Source organism: Plodia interpunctella, chromosome Z (assembly GCF_027563975.2).
Source record: "Plodia interpunctella isolate USDA-ARS_2022_Savannah chromosome Z, ilPloInte3.2, whole genome shotgun sequence".
Classification (NCBI taxonomy): domain Eukaryota; kingdom Metazoa; phylum Arthropoda; class Insecta; order Lepidoptera; family Pyralidae; genus Plodia; species Plodia interpunctella.
This window is the reverse complement of record NC_071324.2, coordinates 12,006,332-12,026,699: the sequence shown is the minus strand read 5'-3', so window position 1 is coordinate 12,026,699 and position 20,368 is coordinate 12,006,332. Positions and strand designations below refer to the sequence as shown.

Genomic DNA, 20,368 nt, shown 5'->3' with positions numbered 1-20,368 from the left:
TTGTCTATGCATTAGACTAATCAGTCGAGCTGGAGTGCCTACGTCATAGAGTTTCTGATAAATCGAGTATCAAGTTTAGAGTGATCTTGATATTCATTCTTTAAGTTACAGCTTATACACGTACCCCGTTATTCATTTTAAAAAAGTTAAAACATACCTACTTTAAGCTAAGGTATGTTTTACCAATATCGCACTTTATAAATTTGAAATTGACAAGAAGAGTCAGAGAGTGAGACGGAGATATTTTATTTAACTTTTAGGCTAAAATTTATTTAGCTTTTAAGCCATGGATTTAATAAGTGTACTAACGGAGTACCTACTAATTCCTTGGCTAAACCATATTTTTAGCCTTTTAAAAGTTTTGTAGGAATGTATAGGATTATGGCGAAGGCCTTTTTCCTTGTCTACTATGCGCAGCCGCCAATTTTGAACATATTAATATTTTAATTTATGTAACAAAGAAAATTCGATTATTAATAATATATATTAGAAAATCGCTGTTGAACTTCTCTTGAACTTAAAAAAAAAATGCTGCTATAGTCGCAGTACTGCTGGTCGGATTGGAATTTGGTTGGATTCCAAATACAAAATCAGGGAAGTAATTCCGAATATATGAGTACCGACAGACATGGAATCAGAAACCGAACGTGTGCGCCCACAGTTTATTATTTCGTGGCGGCCATGTTAATCTAGTACTTTATTCCTCTTTTGAGGTATCCGTACCCGTTGTCCCTTTTAAAAAGTAAACATTCTAGTTTATGGATGCCAAGTCGACTTGTTGAAAAGGCATTTGAAATTTCCACTCAGTGGTAGTAGATTGTGTGGAAGATTGTTTGCGCGAAACTCTTGTGAAATCGCGCAGTCACTATTATTCTGACTTCCACTTGAAGATATGGCTTCGCCACGTACCCGTCGTAAACTGAACTCAATCCGGACAATAGACGAAAACCATGTGAGTAGTTTTCGTCGAGATATCCCGTTCCGTATGGAATCCAAAATCATGATGATATTTTTGTTTTTTCTTAGAAATGTTTCGAATGCGGCTCGCTAAACCCTCAGTGGGTGTCCGTAACCTACGGAATATGGATTTGCTTGGAGTGTTCTGGCGTTCACCGCAGCCTAGGAGTCCACTTATCGTTCGTGAGGTCAGTTACCATGGATAAATGGAAGGACATCGAATTGGAAAAGATGATGGTAAGTGTGTTTTATTTCTCATGTTGGTGTATTAGCAATATAGCGATTGAAAACTTATTTTACTACCTATTAGCAAATTGTCTGATTAAAAAAACCATTGTAGAGGTAAGTACTTTTAATTAGAAAAAAAAATCTTTATTTTGATCCATAATGTGTAGCAGAATATGTTGGCTTTTGGAGACAGTCAGCTAAAAGAAAACCATATAACTGATGTGAAGGCTCAGTGTCAAGGTTAGTCTTGAAATTATTGATGTCCTATCTTTGTTGTGAAACTTGCCAATTTCGAAAGGTTCTTTTCACTTCACTTCCAAGTAGGTCTACTGTATTTTGATAAATAGATTGATTCTGTATTTTGATAAATAGATTAAATAGATGATGAAAACCTCATTTTCAAATATTAACCTGCCCAGTAGAGTACAAGAAGCTATAGCTATTTGTTATTCCAGGTTATACATATATATTTTGACGACCTCGGTGGCGCAGTGGTAAAGTGAGTGCCCCTGAACCGAGAGGTCCCGGGTTCAATCCCTGGTTGGGTCATGATGGAAAATGATATTTTTCTGATTGACCCGGGTCTTGGATGTTTAATGTATTTGTTATAAAATATAGTATGGTTGAGTTAGTATCCCATAACACAAGTCTCGAACTGACTTTGGGGCTAGCTCAATCTGTGTGATTTGTCCTAATATTTATTTATTTATTTTATATTGAATTGTGTACCAAATTTTTATTACAACCAATCCAACAGATTTTGTGTAAAAGAGTAATTTTAATTTAACTTTGTAACCAGAGACTTTTGCATTATAATATTAGTAGGATTTATGCTTTTTGCTTTGTTTGTTTGTATTTCTTGACTATAAACAAATGGGTTGTGCGTGTCTAGGTGTAGCTGCTTGCTTCCTTCGAAAACTATGAAATAAATTTGCTTTTATTGTCACTTTATTTTTAGTTATTTACATACTTTACTTTCACTGCATGAGCTCTTTTTTTTCACTTATTGACTTATGCTTCCTCCAAATCCTTCCTCATTTCTTCCTGTCACTTGCTACCCTTGGCATGTTAATGCCAAGAAGTTTATTCCACAGTTTGAGTGATCATTAGAGGGAAGTTTATTGCATAGTTTGAGTTAAGTAATGTTCACTGAAACTATGAAATAAACTTCCCTCTGCTGCCTTAATAGGCTCGACATAGGACTTCAACAAGAAAATCGATAACACATTGTTATTGAATGAATAAATAAATAGAAAATAAAGAAATGTGACAACTTCTTTCACGTCAAAACTAAGTAATAAGTTAAGTTGGAATGGTGTAGAGTAACATAGGCTACATTTTGCCGAAACCGTGCAAAATAGGAATATACAAAACAAGAATTTATTTCACAAAGTCATTTCCCAAAAGTGATAGAAATATTCCAACGGTGAACAAAGGGAACACTGGTTTTATTATAAAATACAATTTCCCTTCTCCTTATTGTGTCAAACACAAAGTTTGTCTTTTTGCAGTGGTTTACCAGCATTTATATTTTATTTTACGTGACCCAGTTATACCTCAGTAACATGGACCTGAATCTGGTCCAATTCTTGATAAAAGCTTTTGATTGATACAAATGTATTTTCTGAGAGTACTCCACAAAGGAACTATTTATAGACGAACTATATTGTATATTGATTGCTGTTTTAGGAACGATATTAGATCATTTAGTTCTGTAAAGTTGGTTATTGTATTTTTTATTAGGGTTCCGAAGTATACAAGGAACTCTTTAGCCTTAGTTCGATCATGTCTGTCCGTCCGGCTGTCACAGGCTTAGCCCAGACACTGTTTGCGGCTAGAAAAGTATAGTTTTATAGAAATATACATCAAACATACACAACTATTGATGATAATAATTAAATAAATACTTTAGAACAAATTTGGAAATAATTCACTTTCAACCAATCTATTAGTAAGTTTTTAACGAAATCAGTTGGACAGGACTATTTTATTCAGATGGTCAACATCCTCGTAGATTGATTGATTGATTGTAGTCTCTTTAGTGTCTCAATTGTGCGAGGGCCCCGCTGTGACCGAAGGTTCTATTTCAATTAACAACGGCCATAACTCGATTTTGTTTTATAGCTCTGCGAATATTCTTTTACGCGACCCTCAAAAGGCAGTGTCCTGGTTTTTCTATGTTTTTATAGTCCATGTATATATGAAAACTGCTTCTATTTTTACTTTTCTCATAACCGATTTGAAAAGTTGTATTTGACATTGTAGAGGAATTCTAAAATGACATTGCAAGAAAGAGGATGGCAAGAACAAAAAGAATTATAACCGAAATATTTAAATATATGAAATGTTTTCACAATAAGGAATTGATTCTTATCCAACTTTGTTTTTTTAATGTAACATTTAACTTCGAATAAGAGAAAAGTAAAAATATACTTAATTTACAAAATAAGTCTGTGAAGAAACGCTGGGGCGAATTCAAATTCAAATCATTTATTCAGAAATTAGACCTTCACAGGCACTTTTTCTCGTCAATCTTTATATTTATAGTTATTTCTCACAAGCTACAAACTACGAAATATTCTTTCAGGAATATTTGATGATATTTGATACTGAAAAATCAATTGACTGTGTATTTTCTGCTTTGCGATATTTTGTACTGGTGAATTTAATATTTGTGTTCCGGCGACTTTAATAAATACTGATATTTTGAAAATAATATATATTTTTTATTTAATAAAGAAATTTGGAATCGAGCGGGAAACAACCACTCGTTTCCAGATTTTTTTTTCATCATATTATTTAAATATTGATATTGTTACGCACCTAATATTGCAATGCTAAATAATTGTAAAAAAAAAAACTTATTTACCAATCCTATAATTTTTCGTAAATATCTCCTATATACAGATAGTTTAGTTACGAGTGATTATGTGAACTGTGGACACCCCAGTTCACACAGAATCACTTCATCGAAAGCAAGTTTCGCCGAATTTTTTTTTTATATCTCAAGTTACTTTATTGTCATGTTCTTACCTAACCTAATTATGGAAAGCAAAACTGAATTTACCGATTATTTTATTCAAGCTTAAAAAATTTTTTCGACGAAAATGCTTTCGATGATGAATGATTCTGTGAACTGTGGACATCTATCCAGTTATAGTTTTATTATAAGTATATCTTATTCCCGCTTCGTCGTGCCAATCGTGTTTGAGTGCATTATTGTATTAACTGGTTCAAATTGGCCGACTCGGTTCATATGCCACATCAGAACAAGACTAGAAGAATACACAAGATGATTGCACAATATATTTTGTGTTTAACTTTGTTTTTTTTTTTTTTTTCATATTCCATTGAGGTAGTTGTCTACCAACAAAATAGTTCTAGGATAAGCAAGACCTCTGGTTGCGTCTAGCAGCATTCCGATGGAACTCGGCAATCTTTGATATTTTTTACACCACAAATAACACAAACATACCTGATATTTGAAGCGGAATTTGAAAGGTGTACGCCTGTGCATCGAAAGGTCCCAAGTTCGAATCCTACTAGTGCCACATGAGTTTGTATACCAATCTGACTCATGTATAGTTTTCATAGACCACTACCTGCTACCGATGAAGGAAAACATCCTTAGAAAACCTGCACACTGATTGATTATTAACTTGTGTGTGAAATGGAGAAGGCATTGGCAAACCACTCCATCAGTAGTGTCAAGGAAGTTGTGTGTGTTTCATTCTACGTAACGACCACAACCCTCAGCCAGACATTTAACATTTTCTATTGCGTTTCGTCAAGCGTGAGCGAAAGTTAATAATAACAAGTATATAAGTAATTATAACTAAACTGTAAAGTTTAGTTATGATTTTTGTAGGATTTATTTATTTTTACGCAACAGGTTGGCGGAAATGCGAAGGCGCGTGAATTCTTCGAGAGCCAGCTGGATTACAGGCCCGATATGACCATACCCCAGAAATACAACACTAAGGCTGCATCCATGTACAGACAGAAGGTAAGTCACATTTACACTGATCTACGTCAATACTAATCATCATTTATATTATGACGTGAAAGTGTACTTGTAAGTTTGTGGGGTTTATCGTCTCAATTAATCAATCGCCTTTCAAAATTATGTCACTATTAAGAAGCTACATTGTTTCTGTGTGGCTTATGTAATTTAGAAAAAGCGCCACAACTCCCGTAGAAATATCGGGATACAATGTATTTTATCCCGATATTTCCACACTCTAGTTACACTATAGACCTATACCCTTGTTAAAACACGACAGACAGACACTCTCAATATTATTTATGTGTATACTTAATAAAATATGTTCACAAATAAATTATGTCATCAATTATAAAATAATTGACTTGTAAAAGTTGATTTCGGCCACGGCACCTTCAACGATTTTCGGCGAGGACTGTTCAAATTGAGGCGAATCCCGCACGATTCGCTCGCGTTTATTGCGTCAGCTAACTATATGGAGGTGTTCAAATTGGCGCGAATAGTCTCACGCGTTGAAGCGAAACTTACGCGATTTCGCTGCGGGATAGGGCATGATTCTATAATGCCGTTAAACCTTGAGCTCTATTTTTACAAAAAGTAAATATAATTCAATTTTTGAGAAAACTTCGTTATAGCGCATAAATAAATAAAATGTATTTTTATATTTTTGTAATGTTGGTATCAAAGTATGAAACTTAAGAACCTATGCGTTGAGTGCCCAGCTCATGAATCCATCTTCTTCTACACAAAAAACTTCAACTTCGCAAGGCAATGACCAAAAATTGGGTTATGCCAATTTGACTACTTATTGAGAAATTAAAAACGATGACCCTAGCGAATCGTCTCAATTTAATACGCCAAGCGAGCGAATCTCGCGTATTCGCGACCCGTGCCTTATACGCGCCAGTTTCGACAGTCCCTCACTCCCTTTACCAGATAACAGCCCTAGCCGAGGGTCGCCAATGGAGCCCCACCGACTACAAGCCGGACACAGTGGAGAAGCCGTCAGAATGGAGCCAATCTCGAGACTTCTACTCCTCCGGCGACAACTTGCACAGCAGTGGCTCCGACAACAATATCAGCTACCAGTAAGTCTCTCGAAGGAGTAGGAAAACGGACTCAGGGCTCTGACGCTTTACACCAGCGGAAGTAACGCTCAGATGAGGAAGAGTGTACGCCTCACTTTTGCGCCGTCAAATACGTCGGACGTGCTGTTTAATCAGTGCGAGGGGTTCCTAGAACCTAATTGATTCATAAATACATATAGCTATTCCTCTGAAGCGGTGGTGGCGAAGGTCCCAGGTTCGAATCCTACCCGTGCCACATGAGTTTGTTTACCAATCTGACTCATGTACAGTAGTTTTCATCGACCACCACTTGCTTCCGGCGAAGGAAAACATGAGGAAACCTGCACACTGGTTGATTATTATTAACTTGTGTGTGAAATGTGAAAGGCAATGGCAAACCACTCCATTATGCCTCTCTCTTGGCATGATGCCAAGACACTTGTGTGTGTTTCATTCCACGTAATGACCATGACCCTCAGCCATGAGGAATACGACTATGAAGAAGAAAACTTACATATTATAAAAAGAAGTCCTCCTTTCGCATCTCTTATTCTGTTTGAACGCGATAAACACAAAAACTACCGGACAGAGGTTTTCACCACTAGATAGTGTGACTCCTGAGGTAGGTTTCAGTGTATATTTTGCCGTTGCCGGGAAAACCGCTAGTTTGTTTATATTGATATGTTAACTTAACAGCACCGAGTATGGGAGCGGGCGGTACACCGGTTTCGGGAACATTCCCAAGCAGTCCCAATCGACGCCAATGTCTCCCATTCACAGCGGCAATGAAATGGTTGACAATACGCTGGCTTCGCTCGCCTCGGTGAGTTTCATTTTATGAAGAATTTTTTTTTTTAAATGTCATGGCTCCATCGTTCGCCAAAACGATGATTTTGCCACGTCAATGTTGAGATTGACACGGTATATAGTATGTTATAATATCAATTGTAGCACCTTCGAACTAATTAATGGCTCTATAATTAAATAATATAATCTATAATTAAATAAAGATCTCAGATAAAATTCATTTATGTTATTGTGACAAGATCAACACACATTTTATTGCTGTGTGTGTGTAATTTTTCCATAACTATGGAAACTCCTGTCGAGTACATTATTATTAGCCAGTTACATTGATATAAGAAACCTCTAATAAATTTTGTTAATTGTGTACCTCTAATAAATGTTTTTACGGTAATTAATATTCGGTCAGTAAATCATATCTGCCTATAAAGCGAGCAGACAAATATTTGCTTGGCAATAATAATATTGAGGCTGCAATTCTTGTTCTGCAAACAATCATGGCAATGGTAAGCAATTCAAATAAAAGCCGACCAATAAAATAATTATTTGGTCAGCAATCAACTAGTGTCTGTTTGGGTACATGTGAATATAGATATATGATCTGAGTTTACAAACTTTATTCATAAAGTGTCGACAAGATTAGTGAAGAACCACGACAGGGAAACAGTAGCCTAGCTCGTTATTTGACGAGACATCAGAATAACCTTAGACCAGACTTGACTATTTTCTTTAGGATGGTTTATTAAGGTACGGTGAACCTCTGTGTGCACAGTGATAATTATTTGTCTCTGATACCTAGGTTTGCCAGCAGTATCTCTATTTCATTGAATTTGGTTCCATCATTATTGAGCTCAAAACCGTGGAGAAAAACAAAGATATATATTTTTAAATGGAGTATGCCAGAGAATTGGTAATAAAAATGTCTGAGCGAAGTGGTAATAAAAAACAAATGTGTTATCCCAATCCCGACTAATAGTATAAATGCGAAAGTGAGTTTGTTTTTTTTTTGTTGCATCTTCACGCATTATCTATTGGACGGATTGTTATAAAAGTTGGTACACGGGTAGAAAATAATCTAGAATAACACATAGGGCTATTTTATCCCAAAATTACCACGGGAGCGAAGCCCCTGAGCGCAGCGGAGTTCCGCTGCTACTCGAACGAAACTACGTAAGCTGTTGACTGGATTTGTAAACGAAATTTCACAAGCCTTTGAAGTTTCTGGCAGCCATTACTGCACAATACGTTGTAAATATTTTGTTATGGTATCGGATTGTCGGTTACGTGCACAGCGCGACGCAAATTGCAAGCTCGAATTGAATTTGAAGGCTTTGCAACGAGCTGAAATTTTCAAACAAGCATGTTTTAATTGCACTCACTGACGTTGATGTAGGTCCGGATAGACCACTGTTTGTTTTGTTATTTATTTAATTATTTGACTTTATTACAAAAACTTGTAAATGGCGGACTTAAAACCTCAAACTTTTATATGAAAATAAAAGGAAGGAATGTTAGGTTTTTGTCTCCCCTAACTAGTGGAGTCTTTGGGACTAAGAAAATCTTGATATATAAAATGTATATGTCTCCTATCAGGGGTGACTGATGCCTAAAGCAAACGCACCCGATAAATTTTCCGCGAAGCTGATCTTGGCAGGGTCGCCATGTAATGAGACTCCTTTAGTTAACCTTTAATTAAATTATAACCTTACATCTACTTAGCTCCTCCTATAGTATAATATAATATAGGCGGTAAGATGTAACACCTTTTTCGTCAGAATATGTATATTTTTAAATAAATGAATAATCTATCAGTCGAATTTGAATAATATATTTTTTAATGACATAGACAAAGTCACAATTCGTTTTTTGCTAATTGTCTATTTTGAGATACTACAATGTTTTTACGATTCACTATTGTATTTGCATATCCATAGCCGGTGAAACATGTAGGATTAAGTTTTACAGTTTGTAGGATTTAGTTGATTAACACCGCATTGTAAATAACTAATGTAAACTCATGTTTTTGCAAATAAATAATCTTATGTCTTTGTCATTATCCTGTTTGGTTACGGAGACGAATATTCCGTCTACATTCTTGCAATATCTATCCAGTTTTGTATCTGTGCAACTGAATTTATCTCTCAAAAACCTCTCAAACTGCACGCCATCTGTGTTCAATCAATTGAACCCTCCTGTATTGAGAACATCTATGGAGATGTGTGTTTCGGTCCTTTTAGACATTGATCTATACTATTATTATAAAGAGGTAAGCGTAAGCGGAGATTACCCGCCTGAAACATCAAAAACTCACAAAAGTTTGTATGTTTGAGGCGGGTAATCTACGAATCACTACCGAAACGATTTCAAAAATTCTTTCACCATTAGAAAGTTACATTATCCACGATTGCTATAGGCTATTTTTATCTCAAAAATCTCACGGGAGCGAAGCCCTGGGCAACATCTAGGCATTAATAAAGACTTAGTAGTGTCGTGTTACATTCTAGAAGCAGTAGGGTTGACGTCAGTCAGGTGGTTGGATGTAAAATCACCGCCGAATGTTATACGTTATTTTTTAAGTGTGAACAAGTTTTTTTTTTACCAAAATAACAATTTTGCCACAAGTTTTTATTGTTGTCAGAGAGATCTTGTGGCATTTAACGTCTGACAAAAAACCCATGTCCGTGCTGTAAACGGTTGAGGAGTTCCTTCGTTTGGAGCCGATCCGAGCTGCGCCATCTGGTCTTGCTTCTCATAATAAGTCCGCTCCGGTGATTTAGTTCGACCAGAAATTTCACAAAAATTTGTCTACCTAAAGAACACCCCGCAAGGCAACAAGGTGATTCAATTACACAAATCATTGGACGTAATTCTCCTGAGGATAATGGGAATGTGTGAGAATTATACTTTTAGATATGAAAATGAAACGCAAAGTATTTTATTTATGATTTCGTTGATTAAAAAAAAAAGAAAAATATATTACTAGTTTCATTTTTATAATTCGAATTGGTTTTCATACCTAAGGAAGGTTTAGGTGTGTAATTTATTATGTATTTTTACCCGAGCGAAGCCGGGACGGACCGCTAGTGAATACTAAAAATCGCTGGTCTAGCCAGTAGTGTGTCTGTGTATCTGTTTTACCTCGGCAACAGCTTCGTAGCCGATAAATCGATAGTCCGTACATTCGGCCTGCGCATATGTGTTCATCAAATTAAGAACGTTTTAATTAAACAGCTTATCAGATAAATGATGTATATTGTGGATTAAAATTTGAGTTTTTATGTTGGAAATGATTGTATCTGTGAATTAATATCGTTCGTTTATCGTTTATGTATAAAACAATAATGGTAAGTAATTCTGTGCATAGGGAGCAACACTGTTTAAATGACTTTCTTTCGGCATTTCTTCTCAGCAGTGGAAAAAGTACAGGCGTATATCTTATTTTGTAAGAAATACTTTGCCTCTGTACATTATCGCGTTTTACACAAAACGCAAACACAGACAATCCATTCATTTCAAATAGGCCTAATGCGTCTATCACGCACTGTGTACCAATGCCCCACCAGTGGGTTACCCACATTTGTTAATAGACATAGAAAAGTCTGCTGTAAAGTTTGTTGCGCCGCTTCTTCACTTGCGCTTTGGAAGTCGGCAGCTGTCTTAGCTTTAAGTATTTTTTTTAGTTGATGTATCTATTGTGGTTGAGCTTCGCGATGGCTGACTCATGCGTCAACTCGTGAACGGGTGCTGCCGGGGGAACTGGTCAGCTCGAACTCTTATTAAAAGTTTTTCTTTTGGTTAATTGTACATATATATTTTTTTTTCATCAGCCTTCGATCACAATCATAATATACTTTATTATGTACTTACATTGTTATATAACTGATAAAAAATGATACATTTATATTTCAAAAACGGTAAGCCCTTCAAGCATGATAGGGACCGACACTGTTTGAATGATTTTCTTTCGGCATTTATTTTCAGCAGTGGTCGTTCCGATATGCTAATAATTTGTAGTTTTGGTAAATATAATTTGATTTAGAATATGACGTGAAAAAGAAATACATATGAAGGTCCAATTTCTGAATAAATGATTTGATTTTGTGTGTCATTAATCTTTGAATAAAGAGTTTTGTATTTGAATTAGTATATTAATTGATGACGGTAATGAAAATCTCAAAATAATGTATTTTCCGGCAGGGCTGGTCAATGTTCGCGTCGTCTGTGACAAAAGCGGCCCGCACGGCCACAGAGAGCGCGGTCCGGTACGGTGGCATCGCCACGCAAAAGGTCACCGAAATGGCCACCACCGTTACTGACAAAGTAAGTATCGATTAAAGGATAGTGAATATTTATGTTCATAGATGGGTCCGCCGCAAACCTATCAATTGGTTGGTTTTGCCCATGCTTCTTTTTCTGGGAAGAAATTGGGTATATAATGGGCGTTAAATATCCAGCTTAACTTGGATCTGTATTCCACAAGTCCGGGGACATCGATATCGGAAAGAAAGAAAGAAAGAAAGAAAGAAAGAAAGAAAGAAAGAAAGAAAGAAAGAAAGAAAGAAAGAAAGAAAGAAAGAAAGAAAGAAGGAAGGAAGGAAGGAAGGAAGGAAGGAAGGAAGGAAGGAAGGAAGGAAGGAAGGAAGGAAGGAAGGAAGGAAGGAAGGAAGGAAGGAAGGAAGGAAGGAAGGAAGGAAGGAAGGAAGGAAGGAAGGAAGGAAGGAAGGAAGGAAGGAAGGAAGGAAGGAAGGAAACAATTTATTTGCATTGAATGGGTACAAAATTGTTTTTTTGTGTTTTAAAAGTTCCATACATTCAGCCTATTTGGCATACAAATATAAAATTATCTTAAATAATCATATTGTAATTGTATTGTAAATAAATATTAGTGATTTAAATCATTTCATTCCATTGTAAATGTTCCAATGTTCATTAATAAATTATTTGTTTCTCGGCGAAAATAGCGGATGAAACGGGAATGATTGCTTCAAATTGATTTTATTGAAAGCTTTATTGAGTACACTATTTAAAAATTCATTTCATTATTTTTAGACAATATAGTAGCCAGCGTTGACAATTCAGTTAGGGTTGTCACAAAACATGATACGCGTTACGATGATTTCCCCGGTTTCTTCTTCAGCCGTTTAGCGTCAGAGCCCACGTTCCCCTCTCATACTGAAGGACACGATACTGCAAACGTATTATTGGATTTATTTTCAAGTTGTTGATTTATTTTCAGCCTTTGTTGTACCCTTTTCTTAAATATTATAACTTTGTTTTATAATATACTAGTTTTTTCTCGCGTCTTCGCCAGCGATATTTTCCCACAGGAACAGTTATTTTTCCCGGATAAAAGGTACCCTATGTCCTTCTCCATACTTCAAACTACATGTATGCAAAATTTGAAGAAGATTGGTTGAGTAGATAGAGCGTGAAGAGGTAACAAACTTACTTTCGCATTTATAATATTAGTTAGGATCCTATCCTGCTGCGTCTTTCTTTTCGCGGTAAACTCAAAAATACTACGCGGATTTTTATGTGGTTTTCGCCAATAGATAGCGTGATTCCTAAGGAAGGTTTAGGTGTAAAATTTATTATGTTTCTACCAGAGCGAAGCCGGGACGAGCCGCCATTTGTATGTAGCGTCATATGTCTCGATTGCTCTGTACCACAATATTGTGTTTAGGTGAACAACCGTGGTGGATGGAACTCTTTGGGCGGGACGACCGAGACGCGCCGGGCATCGAACTCTGGACACTACCAGTCGCAAAGCTATGGTGCCATGAAGAGTTCCACGTCTGAGCCCTACTCCCAGTGGTAATATTTATTTATTTATTTATTTATTTATTTATTTATTTATTTATTCATTCATTCATTCATTCATTTATTTATTTATTGGCGCGCACTAAAGTGTTCAACTTAAACAATTATGGTATGCAAGGAGTTAGACCAATATGTACAAACATGTTTATAAAATGAAATAAGTCGGTATATAGATAATGTAGTAGTACGATCTCAATGGCGCGGTGCTTAGCGCGCTCGGCCTGTGATAGTGGCGGTTAAGTCACTCTCACGATGGTCGGTCGTTGGATGGGTGATCAAAATTTTCATGAGCTGTATGCTTCGGAGGGCACGTATAGCCGTTATTTCCGGTTGTATACGCAGTGTTAAAACCCGCATATCCGTAATGGGCCCATGTTATGGGTTATGGGTAAATATTATGACCACAGAGTAAACTCTATGGTCATAATTTTTACCCATCCGTAAGGAAGGGCAGTGCCCCAGCAGTGGGGATGTTAATATTATATATTTTTCAGGAACGAGCAAACCCAGCCGTGGAAGGAGTCGGTGGCTACCCGGAATAATTTGGACGCTCGCGATTTGTCGCAGGTGGGCGTCTCCAGCCCACCTCCCAGTAAGAAGGACGAAGAGTCTTGGGACTGGCTCAATAACTAAATGTGGTTGGTATACTAAGGGTTTTTAAGAATTTTTGTATGTGTGTATGTTTGTTCGCATATCACGCGAAAAACACTGAATCTAATGTGATTTTTCACAGTTGTATAGCGGATGGTCTAACTTAAAATATGATATAGGTTTTATCGCGATCCGTTGCTTGGAACACGAGATATTGACAATAATAAAATTACTGAGATTTTACTTTGATTTTTGTTTAGAAAGGAAATTCACACGGGCAAAGCCGCAGGTAAAAGTTAGTTTGAAATATGGAGTTCGAAGAAAACTTATCCTACACGTTTCACCGGCTATGGGTAATAAAAAGGACAAAACTTTTTCCGTTTCAGATTTCCACAATTCGAAGATTGTTTAGCTAAATGCTGTAGCGCAATTTCTATTCTTAAGCAAATCTATCATTGTTTAGAATACTGTTTGTGTGTGGGTCGATAAGGGGGTGTCTGTTAATTAGCGACGTCATTACTACTTTGTCTAATTAGATTGACAAAAATGAATACAATTTACGGCTTAATCCATTCTGTGTACTATCCTACCTAATTTTAAAGCCCCCCCCCCCCCTACCTAAATAGTTAATTTCCAATAATCGTATATGAAATATTTATATTTAATTGAAAAGATTTGTAATCTCTAATTGTTTGTTATGGATTTTTAGTATCAGTTGGTATTGTTAAAACTTGAAAGTTCACAGTTTTTTGTAACCTATTCTATATTCAGACAGATCACCTAATTCTATATTTTAACCTATTTAATATTTATTTATATGTACTTCAATGAAGACAAGACATTATAATCCCCTTTTCGACGGCTAATCTTTGTTTTTAAACTGACATTCGCTCGAATTTAAAAACAAATATTTTAAAAAATATATATTTTTCGAGTAGATATTTCTTTTTAAACCCGTAATGTAAATAATAATTATTGTTATTTCAACATATTGTTATCTATATACGTTGTTTTAGCAAATCCTTTATTATATTTGTATGTATGTATAGGTACTCATATACCATATTCGGCTTGTAAATCTATCCGCTGGCAAAAGCTAGCTGTAAAATATTCATAGCAATTTTTTTGTGGTGTGCGCCCATACATGCGTGTGTTTTCGGGAATTTGCGAAATGTTTTGACATTTTGTGACAAGTCTTCGTATTTATTAGAACGATTTATTGCTATCTCTTTCGCTTGCTATGGAAACGGAAGAGTTCGCGACAGTTTGTATGGCCTCGTGAAACTATTCGTGAAGATCTGGGCTCACCATAACGTGCGTATGTTTTATATATACTTATACCTTGTAACTAACGTTAGACATAACTAAATAAACGTTAGATTATTTTGTTATGAATCGATGTGTTATGAATATTACAAATACCGAGATATTTGCTTAAAGTGTAACATGGATTTCGCATACAAACTTTTTAGCAATGATATATTTAAAGCTTCTATGTTTTAACATCCTGTTATTTGACAGTATTAAACTAGATTTCTTGTCGATGGAGTACATTCCATACTACTCTGTTACCTTCCATTAATTTTACCTCCATATACGACACGGCTACAACCGTATTTTTAATTTGAGCAATGATATAAATTTATATAAATAATCTTTGCCAAAATTAACCCAATTAAAAATATATGTGATTTTATTAATACGTACTATATGTAATCCTCTCTGAAGACCTCTTCACTCTCATATTAATTTTAAATTTAAAAATATAAATATGTATCTGTCTTTCCGTCTGTCAATTGTGCCTACATTTAGCAAGGTAAAGGAAGTCATATAAAATGAAAGAGTTAACAGGTTAAAGCCAGGGCTTACGGGATTGGCAATATTTAACTAAGAATAAATGAAATGCATAAATGTATCTAAAAATAATAAAAGCATTATGATTCAATGTACTTTAATTCTGACGAATTAACATTCAAACAATAGATTGTACATTTTATTAGTTACGCGATTTTTGTTCTGATCAAAGTATATTAGGAATGTTTTGTGACATGTGTCATATCACAGTCATAGAAGCCCCAACAGTCGGTCGAGAAAATAAAAATTAGATTTGTGACGAACATTTTTTTGACATTGCAATACCAAATGGAGTTGTCAAGATTGTTTGATGAACACCCAGTGTCTCCAGCCAACAGGAGACAGCGCCCACATTTAATTCCCTCAATTTCTTGACAGGCACTCGATGAATTTTTTTCTGATCAATGTGTAGACTTGCTTTTCCGACTCCCAACATTTCGACAGGATTTCGTTTTCTGATTTGATTATTTGGAAAATAATTTATTCCTAAGCAACGAAAGCGTCGCGTGTATTCAGCACAGATCTAAGCATTTATTTTCTTAAGAGTTTATTGACCCTGAATAAAATAGATGTGTTTTTAAAACTGTTTTATAATGTAATTAGATGTAATATATGTTAACCCCCGAATATCAATTTATTAGGTTAAATTAATTCACGGTAAAATGTAAACATCGGCCGTCCAAGCCTAATCCTCCATATTTAGGTTATTATTTTATTTTTATAGATATTTTCGATTTTAATTATGCGACTAGTTTAAGTGGTATTCCGACTCTTGTTAAAATAAAAGAGAAAGCATGTTTTGAACTATGTATTTGACATTGACAGAAAGAGACAAAACACATTTTTAAATCGGCCTAAAAGTCAGCCTATTGTCATGCTCGTTACAAGAATTTCGACCTGTCTATGGCTTACCTGCGCAATAGCACAACGGCCTAGAAATCGTATACTGCGCAGACAAACCATAGTTACCAATTCACATGGCTTTGTGCCAATTTTGGTAAATTTTCAAATAAATATAAAATCACCGACCTCTCCTATGTCGAATTCAGGTTTGGACGGCTGTAATGAGCTAGCTATCAAAACTTTCGCTTTAAAAAGGCTTTATTAGCAATTGAAGTGTCATTTTAAGCTTTACAATTCTGATAATAAAATAAATTATAAAAGCAATCGAAATTTGTTATAAATTATAACGCTGAAATTATTAAAGTTAGACATAGTTTAGTGTATTGCATAATATTTTATATTGTAGCTACTTATTATTATAATTTTTAAGAAATATTAAGGTTTAATTATGTACAAAATTATATTTTTATGGAGTATACAGTTAATTTTCTATTATATTGTATGATGTAAATTTGTATTTCACTATGCGTAGTTATATTTTAAAAATGCAAGAGTCATATCTGCTGGATAATTGTTATTAAAGTAGATAGAGAGGCGGAGGGACACTTGCTCGGATCAGACCAACAGCCGTACAGATAATTTTGAGATTGCCGTTGTGTAATCCAAAGTTTCTGTAAGTATTCGTTTATTTACCTTAACAACGGTACGTTCATGACACGCTTTGAAATGCAGTCCGCGCGAACGAGATCATACTCGATATGAGTTGATGACATCAGTGTTAGTAATAACACGCTCAAAGAAAGCTGGTGTCAGTTAGTCCTGTATTTTTTTAATTATTGGTTGTAAGGATGATACCGGCAAGTGTCCCATCTCATATTAAATGTGTTGTTTTAAATATCTAATTAATGTGTAGACTTCAAAAATTACAATGTAGTAACAAAACTTGGTAATATAAGAGATGTTTTACAACATATATTTGTCGTATGAAATAATTATATATTAGAAAATAAATGAGTGTCAAATCTTACTGCACCGCTCCCACCCGGCAAGAGGATATTCACGGAAAAGTGAGCTTTAAGCGTACCTTTGTAGACATATTTTACAATGACAAGACGAAAGATGACAGCGAGCAGTTCCATAATTTGTTGTCAGTATAAAGTATGTCTATAGGGGACGTTACGCATTAAAACTCACTTTTCAATGGACGTCATCCTACCATACATAGATGACCTTTAGAAATTTGCTCTATCCACAAAATGTTTAAAAATCCCCATGAGCTTAAATAAACTTAATGAATGTTGAATAAAAAATATCAGACGATAACATATTAAGGACTAGATCATAAAGGGCGACTTTATATTCAGAAAAATTAAGGTGCACAGCCATGATTTTGTTTGGGAATTAAATCGATTTGAAGGTGAGGAAGTGTGGGCGTAGCACTCGCTAAATGGCAATGTAAAAATTAAGATTGCTGCATTTTCTCGCCAGTGTATACTTTCATGTTGTCCAGTTAATGTTGCTGTATTGATGTTCCCATTCATATGTAAACTAAATATATGTTACAAGTATATCTGTAATAGATTATTTCCCTTGCATTTGATCTTGAAGATGTGTCATTGATTGTTTATAAGGTAAATAAACACTAGTTAATGCAATAAAACTATCTTTTATTAAACCCCTTGATTGCATACAAGTTATATAATAACACAATTATTGTGAGTAAAATCAGGTAACATAGTGTTATAGTAGCTTATGCGTAGTGATTTCCATAAACAATATCTATAGTGCTACAACAGATATGTACATTAGATTGCTTGTGACTTGCCATGTACCGCTGAGAAATTATCTGTGAAATTATTAAGGGAATTTCGTCCGTTGAGAAATCTGCTAGACTACAGATTTTTCATCAGAAATTTCAGAATTCTCATCATCAGAAGAAAATTCCAAATATCTGAGAATACTTCCTTACTATTTCAGTGCATTCTTGAAAATTTCGACAACGGTACATCGCTACCTGTTTACTGTGTCAACAATATGAATATAGTATACAAAATTTTGCCATAATTGAAACACTGTTAGAGTGGAATGATCAACAAAGATATCTTAACCCTAGTAAAATTCTTATAAGTATAATAAATAGCATTGTCATAATTTTTGATTGCAAAAATATATGCTTTATTAATGAAAAATATGCGTCACTCATATGCGATTGATTAAGAATCGACAGAATAGTATACTATAGTTCCAGTCTAATTGTAGAAAATTTTCAAAATTAGTGAGACTATACCAAAACTATAGTCCGAGTTTTTCATTGATGATCACATGCGATTTATCTTTTTTTTTCAACAATATCTATTTCTCATGTTAGTTTCAATAAAAATATGTGCCGTTTTAGAGTATGTAAATATCACAAGTTGGCATCACAACAAAACAGGCACAGAAATACGATTTTATTTGTCAATAACATGAGATAGTTGTCATGAGATAGTTGTCAATTCTGGGATCAATTGGCTATACTATACATAATACACGTATTTTGCCTTAAGTTGGTATTAATTACTATAAAACAATTAACATTAAACCTACACATGTTCCTTCACCATATCCCAATCCCTACATTTTAAAATATCTGTATATTATTTTGCTTTAAAAAAATGCAGTTGGTGATTTAACATGTCATCATTTCTTCAGGTTGGATAACAAGACATTTTTATGATAAGCATTATCTGACTACCAGCATCAATAGTTTGAATAGCTGTACTACATTATATTGGTGCAAATATAACTTTGAATCCCAATTTAGCACAATTTCATTTTACTAGTCATCAACTCTGGAAAAATGAGAACATATGGGAAACTAGTTGGTACCGAAAATTGTAGGGATCGAAAGCATTGTCTAAAATAAATCTGCTCTTATCCTACCCTTTCCTTTACACATTGATTACTGGTACACTAAATGTTGGACTACGAAGCCCACATGTAGAAGTAAATGTCCTGCCAATGACTAAGATACTGAATGATTGGTCCACAAATGAATGACGTGAAAGGTATTTTATTTGAGAGAGAGGTCAGTGCCCCTTCTATTACATTCTTTGAGTAACCGTTATACATAGGACTTCTGAGCAGGTATAAGACTAATCCAAGTTTTCTTCTGCTTATTTCCAGCCGTTGTTCATAAGAGAGCTCCTTCATGTGCCTAGTGTACATTCTCATGCTTGCTATATCAATACTGAGCGCAACAAGCCATTGTTTCCATGCTTTAGTACCAAATGTTCTCATTGCAAGAAGATGGATTATTGGTTTCAATATATGTAATGTTTCAGCATATATTAGGTCTTTAACTTCTTTAGAAGTATTTTCAAAGCCATCATTCACTTTTATGGGTTGCCAATCCCTCAATGATATTGGAGGGGCGCCATCGACTCTTCGGACAATACGTCCAGATCGTTTCAGAGTGAAAAACGAATTGGAGTTCTCATCAGTCTCCTTGCCTTCCATAAACTTCTTTCTTTGCAAAACTGGTACTGGAGGGTGCTGGATTGGTAGCACTTTATACCTGAACAGCAGAATGAGGGCGGAGGAGCATTTGAACAGCTGCAATATCGTCGCTATTGTCCACTTTCCACGTGAGCCACAACGATCTTTAGCCACTAATTCAATGAAAACTTCACTGTAGTGAATTATCGTTAACCATAACTTTAACTGTTCGCGAAAGGTGTAGTATTGTGTTTCGCCATAAGCTTCCCTGATGAGCCTGTCGTTGAACAGAGACAAGATTTTCGACAATGAATACACAAGTTCCGATACGATAGGGGATTTGTTAATTTTTCCGGCCACGAAGTAAGAAGACCATGTCGTAACTGTTTCCACGTCGGTAACCAGATCAGGGTTATTTATGACCCATTTCTTGTACATTTCGTATAATTGCTTTACTGTAAGGCGTTTATCCATATTTACTAAGTGGTTTAGAAGGATAAGTTTACTTTAGGTCAGTGCAAAGTTCAGTGTTTATTATGATTTCAAATTATGATATGATTAATGTAAATATATTTATTTATTATAGCACTATTTCACTTAAATTAATCAAATAAAACGTACTGTTTTGACTGTAATAACCAATAATACCAAAATTATCGCTAGATAGGTAACAAAAAATCTTACTATTGCCACCCAACCCAGCCCAGATACAGGGTACTGGTTG

General features: G+C 35.1%; 2 protein-coding genes across 2 annotated transcripts; one reads left to right on the top strand and one right to left on the bottom strand.

The window, feature by feature from the left end:
• The first annotated feature begins 743 nt into the window (after positions 1 to 743).
• Positions 744 to 17,827, top strand: ArfGAP1 (ADP-ribosylation factor GTPase activating protein 1). Its single transcript, XM_053767782.2, has 9 exons — positions 744 to 952; positions 1,027 to 1,194; positions 5,078 to 5,191; positions 6,125 to 6,276; positions 6,952 to 7,078; positions 11,257 to 11,379; positions 12,743 to 12,873; positions 13,374 to 13,517; positions 13,857 to 17,827. The coding sequence occupies exons 1-8, from the start codon at positions 893 to 895 to the stop codon at positions 13,510 to 13,512; spliced, it is 1,014 nt and encodes a 337-aa protein (XP_053623757.1). The 5' UTR covers positions 744 to 892; the 3' UTR covers positions 13,513 to 13,517; positions 13,857 to 17,827.
• On the bottom strand, positions 17,818 to 20,366 carry Pex16 (Peroxin 16). Its single transcript, XM_053767784.1, has one exon. The coding sequence runs from the start codon at positions 20,116 to 20,118 to the stop codon at positions 19,132 to 19,134; it is 987 nt and encodes a 328-aa protein (XP_053623759.1). The 5' UTR covers positions 20,119 to 20,366; the 3' UTR covers positions 17,818 to 19,131.
• Between the last annotated feature and the right edge of the window lie 2 nt (positions 20,367 to 20,368).

Coding starts and splice junctions, on each gene's coding strand:
- Pex16 (XM_053767784.1), bottom strand. CDS start 20,118: ATGGATAAACGCCTTACAGTAAAGCAATTATACGAAATGTACAAGAAA.
- ArfGAP1 (XM_053767782.2), top strand. CDS start 893: ATGGCTTCGCCACGTACCCGTCGTAAACTGAACTCAATCCGGACAATA. Junction 7,079..11,256: donor CGCTGGCTTCGCTCGCCTCG/GTGAGTTTCATT, acceptor ATTTTCCGGCAG/GGCTGGTCAATGTTCGCGTC. Junction 11,380..12,742: donor CCACCACCGTTACTGACAAA/GTAAGTATCGAT, acceptor TATTGTGTTTAG/GTGAACAACCGTGGTGGATG.